Raw genomic sequence first — 18,017 nt, 5'->3', positions numbered from 1 at the left:
TACATTTTGACACGCGAGCAATGTTTCACCATAAAAATTCCGTAATTTCCATCTGTTTTCCGCGATCACAGAAAATCATTGGCCCTATGAGAGTGAGAGAGCCACCCCCCCAAAAAAAATCTTAACGGATTTACACGATTTGGAAAAATGACTTTTTCAGAACCGAAAAAAACAGAGCTTCCGGCTCAACAGTATTATTTTGAGAAATAAAACAGTCTTTGGATATACATTTGTTCATTTTTGCATACATATTACTCATTCTCTGCAGTGGTCTGAATTATTTGTTATTAAATAGTTAATGTAAGTAAGTAAATGTTAATAAGTCAAATTTACTACTTTAAAAAAACATTTTTAAAAAAAATCGTGGACGTATCGAATCGTGGGTCAAAAATCGTGATACGAATCGAATCGTGAGTTGGGTGTATCGTTACAGCCCTAGTGAATATAGCTAATAAATTTGTCGTTTGCCTACACCTGGAGTGTGCTGAGAAATTTCAGTAATTCAAGCTGAATTCATAAAGGAATAATTCGAATAAAGTTTCATATAGATGGTTGGAGAACCGTAATTCCTGTGTGTTTGAGCTGAATGCATATGGCAAAGACAAGACTCTCAGCAACTCAAAACGCACAAGCACACTCCTGACGTCAGTTCTGCGCACACTTATGAACACACACACACTTGCCTCTCTGATCCTGAATGAGTCATAAAAGCAATGAAGAGAAAGAATGGTGTGATATTTTCAGAATGAAATGACTAACACCTTTCTTGTTCTTTTTCAAGAAAAAAAATAGAGACGAGATCTAGCTTTGGTTATAGGAGAGAGGGTTATGGTTAAGGGAGACGTAATTATTTATGAATTGTCAAAGGTGAAATCTTGAGGAAAAGAGACTGTAGTGTGAGACAAGTGCGCGCACACATACATACGCAGTGACTTGAAACAGGGAGTGACAAAGCACAGCTGAAATACAGACATATCAGAAGACAAGGGGGAAATGTAGATGGACCAAATGAGAACAGTCAAGAGAGAAGAAGGGGAGGTGTGTGTCTGGGGATTCGGCTGGCTGCTGTTCCCATGGAGATAGTGAGGTAGTGATGTCTAGCTCTGTGGTTGGTACAGATGTTGCAAGCTCACCCCCAGTACTCAAACCCCCCCCCCCCCCCCCCCCCCCCCCCCCCGCACTCTGAGCACAAGAGTTGGAGAGAAACGAGGGATTGGGCACAGAGAGGTCGAGCAGGCATCTGTTTTAGTTTTCTTGCAAGAACATAAAACTGTGGCGTTTTGTACATTTTCATTAACCGTACATGTACAAGCACGAATACAAACAAAACTAGGTGAGGAAAAACATCCTCTCCTTTTGTGTTCTCAACTGAAATAACACCTCACCTCAACGTTTTTTTTTTTTTTTTAACCTTTTGCTTGACCAGTAATTAAAAGTATTCAGTAGCATCATTAAAATATGCACAATTAATCAAATCTATTTCAAGGTTGGCACTAGTCTAGTGATTTTTTTTTTCTTTTTTTTTTCTTAGCAAGTGTCTCCACCACACTGTCGAAACAATCTGTGATGAAACAAATCTTAGAAATGCTGTGTTCAGTGTGACATGAATGTGATGTGACCATTTATGTCTGTTTACCTCTGTAGTGTATGTGCGAAAGAGTGTAAGAGAAGTTCAGCGGAAGGGGCCTGTTTGCTTTGAGCGCCCTCGGAATGGGCAGTTATCAGGGCAGTATTTTGCAGATTGCAATTTCAGTAAGCTGCGAAATAACTGAAAGGAAAAATCAGTGAACGTGCTGTACTTTGTCTGCAGTCATCCATGTGTCACTGTGTAGCTGTTGTTCGAAGAAGTTTTTATTCAAAGAAAGACCATATATATATATATATATATATATATATATACAGTTAGGTCCATATATATTTGGACACTGACACAAATTTTGTTTTTTTTACCTGTTTACTGAAACATATTCAAGTTATAGTTATATAATGGACATGGACATAAAGTCCAGACTTTCAGCTTTCATTTGAGGGTATCCACATTAAAATTGGATGAAGGGTTTAGGAGTTTCAGCTCCTTAACATGTGCCACCCTGTTTTTAAAGGGACCAAAAGTAATTGGACAATTGACTCAAAGGCTATTTCATGGGCAGGTGTGGGCAATTCCTTTGTCATTCTCAATTTAGCAGATAAAAGGCCTGGAGTTGATTTGAGGTGTGGTGCTTGCATCTGGAAGATTTTGCTGTGAAGAAAACATGCGGTCAAAGGAACTCTCCATGCAGGTGAAACAAGCCATCCTTAAGCTGCAAAAACAGAAAAAAACCCATCTGAGAAATTGCTACAATATTAGGAGTGGCAAAATCTACAGTTTGGTACATCCTGAGAAAGAAAGAAAGAAAGAAAGAAAGAAAGAAAGAAAGAAAGAAAGCACTGGTGAACTCATCAATGCAAAAAGACCTGGATGCCCACAGAAGACAACAGTAGTGGATGATCGCAGAATAATTTCCATGGTGAAGAGAAACCCCTTCACAACAGCCAACCAAGTGAACAACACTCTCCAGGAGGTAGGCATATCAATATCCAAATCTACCATAAAGAGAAGACTGCATGAAAGTAAATACAGAGGGTTCACTGCATGGAGCAAGCCACTCATAAGCCTCAAGAATAAAAAGGCTAGATTGGACTTTGCTAAAAAACATCTAAAAAAGCCAGCACAGTTCTGGAAGAACCTTCTTTGGACAGATGAAACCAAGATCAACCTCTACCAGAATGATGGAAAGAAAAAAGTATGGTGAAGGCGTGGTACAGCTCATGATCCAAAGCATACCACATCATCTGTAAAACACGGCGGAGGCAGTGTGATGGCTTGGGCATGTATGGCTGCCAGTGGCACTGGGTCACTAGTGTTTATTGATGATGTGACACAGGACAGAAGCAGCCGGATGAATTCTGAGGTATTCAGAGACATACTGTGTGCTCAGATCCAGCCAAACTGATTGGTCGGCGTTTCATAATACAGATGGACAATGACCCAAAACATAAAGCCAAAGCAACCCAGGAGTTTATAAAAGCAAAGAAGTGGAATATTCTTGAATGGCCAAGTCAGTCACCTGATCTCAACCCAATTGAGCATGCATTTCACTTGTTAAAGACTAAACTTCAGACAGAAAGGCCCACAAACAAACAGCAACTGAAAACCGCTGCAGTAAAGGCCTGGCAGAGCATTAAAAAGGAGGAAACACAGCGTCTGGTGATGTCCATGAGTTCAAGACTTCAGGCAGTCATTGCCAACAAAGGGTTTTCAACCAAGTATTAGAAATGAACTTTTTATTTACAATTATTTAATTTGTCCAATTACTTTTGAGCCCCTGAAATGAAGGGATTGTGTTTAAAAAATGCTTTAGTTCCTCACATTTTTATGCAATCATTTTGTTCAACCCACTGAATTAAAGCTGAAAGTCTGAACTTCAGCTGCATCTGAATTGTTTTGTTCACAAGTCACTGTGGTAATGTACAGAACCAAAATTAGAAAAATGTTGCCTCTGTCCAAATATTTATGGACCTAACTGTAGTTTGGTGAAATGCATGTGGACACTTGACCATCACACCGATATTAATGGTTTGGTCAGATTTATGGTGTTCCATGTACTTTTGGCCATGTAGTGTATAGCAATTATAGGGACATGGGTACTGCTAGAAGTTTCTGAGGGAATAACTGTTTATCACAGCTGTATAGAAAGTGATAAATGGAACTTTTTTTGGAAGTTAAATCTAACCCCTCCCCCAAATTTTCTCCCTAATTTTTCTCTATGCCCTGTCACACCACCTGGGGTATAGGCCGTTGACAACTGCTCTCCAAGCAGCTCTGTCTTCAGTTATCCTTTCCAGCTGGGCCCATGTGTGCCCAAGCCTCCTCATGTCTGTGTGAAGGTCCCTACACCAGCTGTTCTTAGGTCTGCCTCTTAATCGGCCTTGAGGTTTCCTTGTGGCTTTTGCCCCTCGATGTCATGGGCCTTCTGAGTGAAGGGCCCCTTTCATCCAAGACTATGTATGTTTGTTGAGCTCTTGTCTCCGTTTCTGTAGCTCTTTGTGTTTTACGGAGAAGAGTTGCTAGCCCTTCGTCTAACCCTCCTCCTTTCTCATCCGGGCTTGGGACAGGCCATGGCGGAGTTTCTCCCTAATTTAGTCATGACCAATTCCCACCCACCCAACAGCTCTCCCATTACATGGGAACTACCAACCAGGAGGGTGAAAGCTAATGCATGCTTCCTGCGAGGCACATGAAGCAGTTTTTGAGGCAGTTTCCTCCGAGGCAGTTTTCAGGCTGCTGCTCATTCAGTGTCGGGTCAAGGAAAAACGCTGTCCGTCTCCCGCCGCATGAGCTAGTTTCTGATTAACAGAATGGTTACTCTCACTTGTGATTGATGAGGGAGAGAGAGTATGCCTGCCATCCCTCCCTCTCTGAGAGCATGGCCAGTTTTGCTCTCTTTGGTATCCTGGGCACGAATGGCTATGGCAACATACCGTAGGGTTTCAAACTCACGATCACTGAATGATAAGCAAATGTTTTTTTCCATTGTGACACTCAGGAACCTCTACTGTGCGACACTGTTCATTGTTAATAAATTAAGCATTGTTGACGTTGGCAAAACGCTGTGTGGTATAAATGGAATAACACATTCCAGACTGTGCAGTTCTAGACAGTTATACACTTTTGAGTGGTAACAGCATTCCTCTTCAGGTCCTGCCACATCCCACCACCCAAGCATTGATTTTCATCCAAGCATTGATACAAACGTGCAAACTGTCCTGTGTTATTTCTTACATAATTCACACTATATAGATATGCAATGAAGCTAAGCATTTTTCTAAACAAAGACTCTTAACTTTTATTCTTTTATTCCACTCTATATTGGACCTGTTTTTTTTTTTTTTTTCTGACAGCTGATTGCTGATGTCTGTATTAACCCAAGTGGTTGCAGTGTTGATGTTTTTCATGTGGGAAACTTTGAGTAAGACTGGATGTGCTTGTTTGGTCTTGTCTGATATGCTGCAGGCTTTCGTCTAAATGGGGGAACAGGGGCGCTGCGCCCTCTTACTCTCGGCGTGCGCCCCCTTACCGACTCCGTGAAAACATCCCAGCAACACTACGTGACAATGTGTCTGATCATCAAATACGTTATAATTGCTCCAAAAATATTCCAATCATAGTAGATACACCGCCAGATGGTGCAAAAACAATCCGAATTGGCGTTTTCCAGACTGAGGCGCCATGTTTAGTTGTTTACTTGTCGCGGCTGCTCTCGCGAGATTTGACGTGGGTTACATACAAGGTCAGCTGACTTGTAGAGCGAGATTTCTCGAGACTGAATGACCTTTCACCCACCGGCGCGGGAGCTTTTGACAGAAGTAGTTCGCGAGTTGTTTTTGTTGACACTTGGGCATTTAAAGATGTCATCCCGCGGCACGAAGCGGAAGAAAGCCAAAGACTGTCCGGGGCAGAAGAAGATTACTTCTTTCTTTTTCAATGTTGACAGACAATTTGTTACAATTTCCCTCTCAGATAGCCTCAGAATGTCCCATTGGAGCATTTTTCAAAGGCTTTGCACGGCGGGGGGGGGGGCTACCGGCACCATACCCCCACCCCCACCCCCGCCATGGTGAACGCCCTCATACTAAATTTTTCTAGAAAAAACCCTGTGCTGTACTAGAAAGAGGAGGTTATTTGAGTTCGAGTGGAAGAGTAAAATATGATGAGTAAACGGAGAGGAAGAATAGGATAACAGCTTGCATGTTGTTTGTACCACCAAACCACAGTGCCTGTGTTCTGTCGAGAGACCAGCATGACTGCTTTTAATCCCAGTGGGGTACGGGAACACACATACATTATATTGTGTGTTTTTTATTTTTACGCACGCACACACATATATATTATATATAGTAGTGAGCAGATGGGGCTTTGTAGCACTGTTGGACTGATCTGAGACTCAGTGTGTGCTGATCAGTGTAGTCCCATCATGCACCACGTTCTTTCCCCCTTTTGATAAATGGATTTTAAATGTCAGATTATCAGTCTTCTATCTCCACATTCTTCCATCACCTTTTGTCTCTGCGCTCTCCTGTGTCATTTCTCTTATCGGCCTAACCAATTGCATATTGTTGCCAGGCAACTCATTTCATCCGTCTCCTGGCGTCTGAGGATAATTACAGGATTTTGGGGGTATAGAAAGGGGAGAGAGAAGGATGGAGTGAGACGGCGAGAGACAAACAGTAGGTTTCATATGAGAGTATGTGAGGTCAAGCTGTGGAACTCCCTCAGAGATGGCAGGAAGCAGAAAGAATGCAGCCAATAGGATGGAGGGAAAGCAGAAAACAGACAGACGTACATGGATAAACAGTTGCTGAAAGATAGTGATAGAAGACAATAGGCAGCTCACTGATTTGAGGCTGTATTCAAGGTCACGTTCTTCAGAGATGATGACAAGGTTGTGAACCAGAGAAGCTGAAACTCTTTGCCAGCTCTCTCTATTTTGGATGAGAAGCTGTCTTGTATAGATGGCAGCCAAATTGCGGAACACTGTTTGGTTCTATCATTGTATATGTCTAGAATGACAATAAAACACTCCACTCTCTGAGCTGATCTATTCTTGTATGAGGCATGTAAAATGAATGGCTTGGAAGCTTTTAACCCAGGACTTTTGTTGAACTGATGAATATTTAAAATAGTGTAAAAAGAAGCCTTGTGCATTTGCACTGATATCTCTTGAAGTATAGAATGATTTGAGGCATCACCTCAAAATGTCGCAAAAGTTCATTCCATGATAGTGATTTGAAATGAGAGCACGTCAAAAAATGACCCACATCTTTTTTTTTTTCTAATTTTGTCATAAATCCATTCCTTAATCTATATTGCAACTATCATTATACTATAAAACAACCTATAAATATGACTGTAGGCCAAACAAGTGTGAGCCATGTATTAATTTCATTTTACACATGACAAAGTTTACAGCTGATTTTATCCAAACTTGATTTTCTTTTAAGATGGCGATACCTTTTATCAAAAATGTTTGTCTGGATTGGCTGCACCAAATTTAACAAATGACCACTTATTTTAAAAATAGTTAACTGTAAATTCAGAATATCCAATAAAAATAATTTGTTTTTGACCAGTGTAGCTTAAACTGCATATGAAGTGAAAATTTTTTCAACGTATTTAAGAACAAGAACACTTCATTCATCACATGTACACTTAAGCACAGTGAAATTCTTCTCTGCATTTAACCCATCTGAAGCAGTGAACACACACATGCGCGCACACACCCAGAGCAGTGGGCAGCTATGCGACAGCGTCTGAGGAGCAGTTGGGGGTTAGGTGCCTTGCTCAAGGGCAATTCAGCCAAAGACCACCCCATGTTAACCTAACTACATACCTTTGGACTGTGGGGGAAACCGGAGCACCTGGAGGAAACCCACACAGACACGGGGAGAACATGCAAACTCTACACAGAAAGGCCCTCGCCGGCCACGGGGCTTGAACCCAGAACCACCTTGCTGTGAGGTGACAGTGCTAACCACTACACCACTGTGCTGCCCCCCCTTTTTTTAATAACAATAAACATACTGTATATTTCAGTAAACATATTGTTGAAACATTCAACTGCAAAGTTTGAGCCGACAGTAACATAAACGGACATTTTTATGAGGCAAAGAAGTTTTCTGGGTTTACTAAATAATTGGCCGTTCCTAAGTTGCAGTTAAAACACCTCATACGACACCATAATGATGTTATATCGGTTGCAGACTTACTATCCAGGCCTAGAAATTCATATATTTTTTTCACCAGCCAGCCGGACAAGCTACCTTCCAAAGTAACTAGCCAAACAGAAAATCAACTCGCCAAAATTTGTTCATGTATGAATTTTACTTCTGTCAAAAATAACACAAAAGAGAGTAGTTACCATTGTTCATGACCTAATGTGCATTTATTTCAAGACCTGAGTATTTTGATACTGTTGTTAAATACAGAAATGAGAACAACACAGAGCACCATAATATAATATCAACAAATAATAATATATTGGAAAACTTGGCAACTTGGTGTATGAGTATTGAAAACAAATATACTTACTATCATGACTATAGCACCCAAAATATGTCCAACATGCTTTCTGTATTTAACCATTTATGAGAGAGAAAGCATTAGGAGCTTCATATTGACTAGGAATCAACTTGAAAAAAATTAATTATTCCATAAAAATCGTATCACAGCCAAGGCCTACCCTGCTCCCACGTTTGCTTATAAGTCCTTTGTCGTTTCTCCTTCACATACACTTTATCGGCGGCCTTTTTCTCCTCTTCAGACCGAGCTCGCTTTGTCCCCATCTCTGGCGGTTTCTGTACACCTTTCAGAAAATTCCACATCGCAATGTAGCTTTGGCAGATGTAGATGTAAACAATAACAAAAACACGTGATTAAATGGGCGATAATGTGGCCACATCTATTGAATTTGATAACGTGATTACCGCGATATTCAACGAGATGCGTTATATGCATGCGCAGTAGTAAAAGAACCGACAGCCTGACTCGTACACGATGTGATTCGGAATTCTTCGGTATTTTCCGTCCTGCCGATAAACACATCGATTAACACAGACGCGGCACACGCTTAATATGTGGCGGCTTTGGTTGACGGTGTGTCTGAATTAGGGCTGTGCGATATCGGGAAAAAATGAATATCCCCGATACATTTTCTCCATTTCACGATGTACGATATATTGAAATCTCCTCTAAAGGACCCCATGAAATCTAACTTTTACTCTTTACTGTTTTCACTACAGTCCCTGCAGATTAAATAACATTCTTGGTTAACTTTACAGGTGGTTTTCAACAACACATTTTAAATTTTCATGTTGGTGATTAATCACAATTGAGTTGAAATAAGACTATTTTTATTCAACAAAGATGTGGCACAAACTGCAAAAACAATCTTGAAAATTGCAACAAAGGGGCAACACAATACAGAGCTGCTCAGATCTCAAATCAATTAAGTGCAAGCTCAACACTGAGAAAGACATTTAGCCTAAATAAGAAAAGTGCTCTTTCATTAAATTATTAAAAAAAAAAAATAGAGGTAGATCTCCAAGCTATTAACCTGACTACTGAGAACCACTGGAACATTCACAATAGAGAGAGAGATTGAGGGAGAGAGAGAGATCTGCAAAACTTCATTTTTCTCTTTGCACACTTTTTGAACTGAATGTTTTCTGGCTCTGCCTCTCAGATGTGTATAATTCCGGTATTGCCTTCTCTGTAAAATGTCTGCGACCAAGCAACTCATATTTGGGATCGAGTGTGTTTTAGTAATTTTTGGAAGCCTTGTTTTTCCACTATACGAATTGGGATCATGTCTTCGGCAATAACGTTAGTGATTGCATCCGTTCTAGCTCTCCATCTCTGACTCGTTTTCTCATATAGGGTGGCTTTGGAGAACGAGGCCGCTATGGTCATTTGTTTAGCTTGTGGGGGGGGTTTAGCTTGTGGGCAAGTAGTTCGGAGTTTAAGACTCTTCGTACTGTACCAGGTGAGTTTTCAGATGATGGAACATATTTGTAGTGCTGCTGCCTTTCGTGATGACAGGTTTTTTTTTTTTTGCACACTTTACAAATTGGCATTTGGTATTCCATGTCCTCCTTGCGATATCCAAAAAAATCCCAGATGACTGACCCCTTACTAGTTCTTTTAGGAACTAATTCGTCTGCTTCCATTTTTAATTCGTTGTTGAAATTGACAGAGCTTACACGGTAGCCTATGCAACACCAGCGATTGCATGAACTGAGTCAGCGCTGTAAAGCGAAACTAGAAAATCTTCCTGCAAGTTCCTTTCAGCACCTAGATGTCGCCCGGGATTGGTTGGCGAGTGCGTGAAGTTATTGTTTTTTTGTTGTTGTTGTTGTTGTTTTTTTACCCTTAGGCAGCCTCTCGCGTTACTGCCTGAGGGACAGGGAGAAAACCACCGGAAAATGTTTTAAACAAACGCAACAAACATGAAACAAATGCAAGTTGGCAGATGACCATAAAATACTCGATAGTTATGATATAATAATTTTATGTATCTCACACAGAATTTTCGGAGATATATCGAGTATATTCAATATATCGCACAGCCCTAGTCTGAATCTTCGCTTGATATATATTTTTTATTTTCAACTAGCCAGCCAGGCTGGCTAGTGACAGGAATTGCCCGCCAAATGACAAATTAAGTCGCCTCGGGCGACCGGACCACCGCGAATTTCGAGCCATGCTATCACGTATCACATTTTACTATGGCCGACAGTAAACCCAAACAAAGAGGAGGTCGATATTGTCGCTGGCGCACCAAATAATGTTATATGAAGACAATTTTTACCCTTGATAAAAGATGCATTAGTTCCCATCCAGTTCAGCTCAGAGACGAAACTGGATCAAATTTGAGCAGCAGCATTGCCCTGACTTTCACAAAACTCTGAGCAAATATACAACTCCGATTCCAAAAAAGTTGGGACAAAGTACAAATTGTAAATAAAAACGGAATGCAATAATTTACAAATCTCAAAAACTGATATTGTATTCACAATAGAACATAGACAACATATCAAATGTCGAAAGTGAGACATTTTGAAATTTCATGCTAAATATTGGCTCATTTGAAATTTCATGACAGCAACACATCTCAAAAAAGTTGGGACAGGGGCAATAATGCCCCTTTTCCACCAAAGCAGTTCCAGGATGGGTTCGGGGCCAGTGCTTAGTTTGGAAAACCAGTTCCAGGCTAGCACCAACTCTCTGCTGGGCCAGAGGAAAGAACCGCTTACGTCAGCGGGGGGGCGGAGTTGTTAAGACCAACAACAATAACAAGACCGCGAAAGATCGCCATTTTTAAGCAACGAGAAGCAGCAGCTGTACAAACGCGAAGTCATTCATTATTGTTGTTGTTGTTGCTGCTGCTGCTTCTTCCGTGTTGTTTTTGCTTCAATATTCACACCAAGGTTTATGCAAACGTAGCAACGTAACTGACGTATACAGCGATGTAATGACGTGGCTTCCCTTGGCACCGCGAGCTATGGAAAAGCAAACTGGTTCTCAGCTGGCTCGCAAGTTGAACAAGTTGTGAACCAGCACCAGCACTGGCCCTGAACCAGCCCTGGAACTGATTTGGTGGAAAAGGGGTATAAGAGGCTGGAAAAGTTAAAGGTACAAAAAAGGAACAGCTGGAGGACCAAATTGCAACTCATTAGGTCAATTGGCAATAGGTCATTAACATGACTGGGTATAAAAAGAGCATCTTGGAGTGGCAGTGGCTCTCAGAAGTAAAGATGGGAAGAGGATCACCAATCCCCCTAATTCTGCGCCGACAAATAGTGGAGCAATATCAGAAAGGAGTTCGACAGTGTAAAATTGCAAAGAGTTTGAACATATCATCATCTACAGTGCATAATATCATCAAAAGATTCAAAGAATCTGGAAGAATCTCTGTGCGTAAGGGTCAAGGCCGGAAAACCATACTGGGTACCCGTGATCTTCGGGCCCTTAGACGGCACTGCATCACATACAGGCATGCTTCTGTATTGGAAATCACAAAATGGGCTCAGGAATATTTCCAGAGAACATTATTTGTGAACACAATTCACCGTGCCATCCGCCGTTGCCAGCTAAAACTCTATAGTTCAAAGAAGCTGCCGTATCTAAACATGATCCAGAAGCGCAGACGTCTTCTCTGGGCCAAGGCTCATTTAAAATGGACTGTGGCAAAGTGGAAAACTGTTCTGTGGTCAGACGAATCAAAATTTGAAGTTCTTTATGGAAATCAGGGACGCCGTGTCATTCGGATTAAAGAGGAGAAGGACGACCCAAGTTGTTATCAGCGCTCAGTTCAGAAGCCTGCATCTCTGATGGTATGGGGTTGCATTAGTGCGTGTGGCATGGGCAGCTTACACATCTGGAAAGACACCATCAATGCTGAAAGGTATATCCAGGTTCTAGAGCAACATATGCTCCCATCCAGACGACCTCTCTTTCAGGGAAGACCTTGCATTTTCCAACATGACAATGCCAAACCACATACTGCATCAATTACAGCATCATGGCTGCGTAGAAGAAGGGTCCGGGTACTGAACTGGCCAGCCTGCAGTCCAGATCTTTCACCCATAGAAAACATTTAGTGCATCATAAAACGGAAGATACGACAAAAAAGACCTAAGACAGTTGAGCAACTAGAATCCTACATTAGACAAGAATGGGTTAACATTCCTATCCCTAAACTTGAGCAACTTGTCTCCTCAGTCCCCAGACGTTTACAGACTGTTGTAAAGAGAAAAGGAGATGTCTCGTAGTGGTCAACATGGCCTTGTCCCAACTTTTTTGAGATGTTTTGTTGTCATGAACTTTAAAATCACCTAATTTTTCTCTTTAAATGATACATTTTCTCAGTTTAAACATTTGATATGTCATCTATGTTCTATTCTGAATAAAATATGGAATTTTGAAACTTCCACATCATTGCATTCCGTTTTTATTTACAATTTGTACTTTGTTCCAACTTTTTTGGAATCGGGGTTGTACTTCTCTATGTTCAGCACATTTCAAAGATGGCTGTTATAAAAGAAGGTATTCTGCCGTCCTGGTTGGTGAAAATAAACTCCATGCCGTCATGCGAAAAGGGTCCGTACCAACCAGAGACTGTCGCAATAAAACCACCAGAAATCATCGGTAAACCCCAAAAAAGACCAGTAAATTCATAAACCAAAATGTTATATTTTATGCCAGTAGCGAGTGAACAGTCTCCGTCGTGTGATATTGTTTTTATTCTTCTTTCCGCGGACCTTCGTCACAAGTAAGACTATTAAGACCTATTCTTGTAGAGATGGAATAATGAATAAACATTCCACCTAGCTTATTTATTATTCATTATACAACAAAACCAGGTATTGCTTTGTAAAGAGCCTTATCAATAACACTAAAGGTAAAATGAAAACGAAAAGCTAGGGTTCATATTTCATAAAACTACCCGATTTACTAAGAGCATCGTCATCTTCATGCTATGTGGTGCGTTTTATTCCCTCGATAGAACCACCAAAAGCAATATTTCCAACAGCAGCGAAATTCCAATGTACCCGCAAGATTGGTAGCATCGCAATGTTCACGTTTGCAACTATATATAGTAAGTTATATTAAGCACGTTTTAAGCAAACGGCCGGCTGTATTTTGAATTAAAAAGGTATAGCTCTTTGTCATATCGCAGCACTGATCTCTATATAGAGATCAGTCTATGAGTCATACAAATGGCACTGCATACGAGACAGTTTTTCTATTTCCTTTCCTTCAAAGAATCATTTTATTCAATTAATGTAGTTTTTAAAACTTACCAAGCCTCAACTGCTACTGTTCTTTCATTGTGTACTTCTAATGCTGTTTGAGTAAGACCATCAATATCAGCGTGTTCATCGATATTGTTGTCTTGTTGTTTTCGACATCAGCAAGTGGTTTGGCTTTGTATGGTGCATACTGGCTGGTAAAAACCCTGTAGTCTGCTTCATTTGGTGAATGAGATGACTTTGAGCACTAGAGACTGGTGATTCACTCCACTCAGAATCGCTAGACATGTTTTTAATCGCTATTAAAAGGCTGATAGTGTACGTTCTGCAGACTACCAAAAACAAAGCTCTGTGAAAAATAAGTGCTTTGCAACCAACATGATGTCATCAAAGTGCATCCTGCATTAAAACTCTGCCCAGTGGTCCGGACTTTTTTTTTTTTCTCTCTCTAAAAAAAGATATCGCTGGGGTTTGTGACTAAAATTTAAGAGGGATTTCTTTTGTTTTTACAGATTTTCCACATACAAATGTTTTTATTTGCTTATTACACAGTAGGTAAAAACGAAAAAAAAAATTCACTTTATATGCACTTTAAATGGTTGAGCAAATATCCATCCATCCATCCATTTATTTTCCCTCACATCTCGAACTAAGAGCCCGGTCCCACAACACTGATATCTATGATTATACCGATTCCTGAATTTAGTTCCAGTCTGGAGCAGCCACACCATAACTATAATTCCGATTGTAATATCGGTTGGTCCTGCCACTCGGGTAAATAGATGCATGCAACTTAGGGATAGCCATGGAAGTTTTTTCCAAGTAGTAGCATGTTATTCCGGGTCATACTGTATAGCTTGAACTTCAAAACAGCCCATGCACACACTCCAGTGGTTGATAAAATACGGATAGGTCACGGATTACGGAAATGTAATAAAAAAGGATACAAAATACGGAGTAGTTACGGATTTTAATACGGATGCATCACGGATGCTAATAATTTACGGATTGGTCACAAACATTTCAGTATATTACAGATTGGTTACGGATTTCATTCAGATGATGCATCACGGATAAAAAAAAAAAAAAGAAGTCTAAAACAACTAAATGTTTGGACTGCCAAAGTTCGTAGTTAAAATATCTTGCCAGGATTTAATATGTTTATTAATTTACTATTGATATTTCATGGAAAATCACATATCTGTGAATAAAAGATCCGTGCTTTGTATTATATATAAAATATGTATGTATGTTTTTTTTATTTTTCGTGACTCCATATTCCGTGACTTCATGATGCAACAAAGATGCCTGGGAAAAATGGCACATGCTCAGATAACATCACATGTAAACAGTTACCTGATTGGTCAGATGTTTTATCGGATCAGGTCCAGGCCTGGAAAATCGCTCCAGAAGCAACCTCACCGATATGGATAAACCCAGGCCTGGGCTATAGGTATCATTATGAGTCTGGTGTGACCACTAACCACACAAACTGTAGGGGACTGATTTATTTATAGTTGTGGTTATGGTTATTGGTTTTGTGGGACCGGGCCTTAATTGAATATTTTTTTTGTACTCTGGAAATTGCAGTCTTGTTTCCTTAATGGGTTTTTGGAGACCTGGCAACCAATTCCATTCCATCTCATTCTCAGAAAAGAGGATGTGATAAGAGGAAATGAGACCGCACAAAGTGATAGATATTTTTTCCCAAATAAAGGATGACCATTTAATTTAATCTGCTCTCAGTCTCTCTCATGACCCCTTTCTCCCTCCATCACAGTTTAAACAGATTCAGACAAAGGATATGAAATCCATCAAGGCGTGAGCCGCCCTCCCTTATGCCCTGCTTGGCCTTATCTATAATTTAGTCTCATTGCATAGTAGAGTGTAATTTGGTGTGATGGTTTGATTTACTGCCACAGAGCAATCCCAGAGAAGGAGTATCATGAGGCGAAAGACCTTTCCATGTTGCATCGCCACATGTTCTTGCTTGCTGCTAACCTTGAGCCTGTGAATTCTGGGAGAGTAGAGCAATGCTATAATGCAATTCCTCTGAGTGCTGTACAGTACAGTGCACTCTGTGCATCTCATTGAGTTGACGTCAGCTGTGCAGATAAAAGATGAATGTTGGCCTGAAGTGCTCGTCCTGACCACTCCTGCCAAAATTCCCTTTTCCCCAAAGGTTTGTGTGTGTATGTATGTATGTATACGTGTGTGTGTGTGTATATATATATATATATATATATATATATATATATATATATATATATATATATATATATATATATATATAAATAAATTTTTTGTGTGTGTGTGTCCATTTGAAGCTTTGGTGCCTTTTCCTCCTTGGTGCAATTCTTTTAGAGAGGTGGGAACAAAGTAAACACACTAGGGTGTGAACCAAAACAGCTGCTCCAAAGTGGACAGTTGAAGAGAAAAAGTCCAGGTAACATCTGTTCTTGGCTAACAGTCATGAAGCTCAATACGGTCTTCTACTATTGTTGCACATATTCTGGGAGAGTATTGTTGCCCCCCCACCAAGTGCGACATGATGTATGATCCAAGATGCTTTTCTGCTCACCACGGTTATAAAGAGTGTATATTGGAATTACTGTAGCTTTCCTGTCCGCTCCAGCCAGTTTGACCATTCTCCTCTGAATTCTCTCATCAACAAGACGTTTCTGTCATGCAAAACATCAGTTGTGCATGAAAATCCCAGTAGATCAGCAATTTTTGAAACTTTTACACCTTGATTGAGCATGTACACTCTGTGTTGGTTACATATCAGACATACTGGAACGTAGTTTTCGTGAATGCTCATGAATATGCACACTCTCCGGCCACTTTAATAGGAACTTGTTCTTGATTTCTAAGATTCCTGTTCTTGGCTGGCAGGAGTAGAACCCAGTGTGGTCCTCTGCTGTTGCAGAATATGCTTTTTTGCTCACCGTGGTTGTAAAGGGTGATTTATGAGTTACTATTATTCTTCCTGGCAGCTCAAACCAATCTGGCCATTTTCCTCTGATCTCTCATCAACAAGGCGTTTCCACCCACAGAACTGTTGCTCACTTGATGTTTTTTGTTTCTCGCACCATTCTGTGTAAACTTTCGAGACTGTGTTGTGTGTGAAAACCCCGGGAGATCAGCAGTTTCTGAAATGCTCAAACCAGTCCATCTGGCACTGACGCCTATGCCACAGTGAAAGTCACACTTTGAGATCACAGTTTTTCCCATTCTGATGTTTGAAGTGAGCATTAACTGAAGCTCTTGATTTGTATCTGCATGATTTTATGTATTGTGCTGCTGTCATGGGATTGGCTGATTTAGATGGATGTGTATAATCTCATTTGCCTCCTTTTCCTAACATTGAGAGAGAGAGAAAGGGGTTCACATGGATTCCTTTGTTTCTCTGCCTCATGTGAGTTTTTCGTTGTAATCTATGGCAAAGTATGCCATATATGTCAGATGTTTTGCACATCAAGCGGCACAAGGGTCATTTATCCAAAGAGTTAAGAGCTCATTTTTGCCTTGAATTAGGTGACACAACATAGAAAGTTGTATAGTAAGTTACTGCAATTTGTTCACTATATTAGTCATTTGGCTTTAGTTTAAAACTAAACAAGAACTCTTAGGACATCAAACCCATACATGTCAACCTTTGGTCAATCAAACCTGTATAACCAACCTCTAAAATCCGTATTTCCCTTATAAAATCCTTATAAGATGCAAATTAAAATAATTTACCTAAAATTTGAATGATAATTAACAATGATATATCCAAGTTACTTTTTATTCAATATTAATAACAATAAACCTTCAGAATGAATACAAAGCTCCAATGTTCGACAAAAACACAAAGTGTCACTCTAATGTTCTGAATTGTACTCCATGACAGCTTTTTTTTTAGCACTCTGCACCAATACCTCACTAGGCTGCATGTCACAGCAAGTGTCTGTGTTGATCTTGCCGGAGTGCCCATTCAGAATCTTTTCAGTCGCTAGTGAAAGTCGCTCAGGTGGAAATACGCGTTTCAAACAAAATGTTACTTCCCGGTTGGCGGGATTCTCGCAATGCGGTGTGCGCATGATCAAAAGTGGAACGAAGTCTCACTACCACAAGATAACGCACGATTTCATAAGACTCTTTACTGGCTGTTTGTGCTTTCTGTGGTGTACAGTACGTTTGTAAATGTTATGCGCTCTTTTATCATCGTGGGAATTGATTATAGCTCTAAATAAATATTGAAGTTTTTTTAAGGAATCCGTATAACTTTATTTGTACACCCGTATACTAGGTTTATTGAATCAAATCCATATAAAATACGGACATTCCGTATAGGTTGACATGTATGCAAACATATTGTCATAGGTAGGCAAATTCCCAACAAAACGGTAAACAGTATTTTGTCCTTTGTGTTTCAGGTATCTGAACACACTACTGAAGCTGGTTCCGCAAGTGCTGCAGCTGCAGGAACAACTACAAGAAGCCGTGCAGAACGGAGATATGGAGACATCACATGGGATCTGTCGAATCGCTGTCTCCCTGGGAGAGAACCATTCCAGGTACTCACACCGTTCTGACATTCAGGCTGGTAGCAGCGATATTTTTATAGTATTTGTCGAAAAGGTGTGTACTGTTTACTCCACATACAGAGAGGGAAACGCAAC

At 40.3% G+C, this 18,017-nt stretch overlaps 1 protein-coding gene across 1 annotated transcript in view; it reads left to right on the top strand.

The window, feature by feature from the left end:
- ipo13b (importin 13b) overlaps nucleotides 1–18,017 on the top strand; it is a 113,257-nt gene that overhangs the window by 30,204 nt on the left and 65,036 nt on the right. Inside the window, exon 4 of the mRNA XM_060917512.1 lies at nucleotides 17,772–17,912. Within this exon, the coding sequence (XP_060773495.1) occupies nucleotides 17,772–17,912 (141 nt within the window). The remainder of the gene's footprint in view (nucleotides 1–17,771; nucleotides 17,913–18,017) is intronic.

Source organism: Neoarius graeffei, chromosome 3 (genome assembly GCF_027579695.1).
Source record: "Neoarius graeffei isolate fNeoGra1 chromosome 3, fNeoGra1.pri, whole genome shotgun sequence".
In the NCBI taxonomy this organism is placed as follows: domain Eukaryota; kingdom Metazoa; phylum Chordata; class Actinopteri; order Siluriformes; family Ariidae; genus Neoarius; species Neoarius graeffei.
This window is presented reverse-complemented; position numbering and strand designations above follow the sequence as displayed.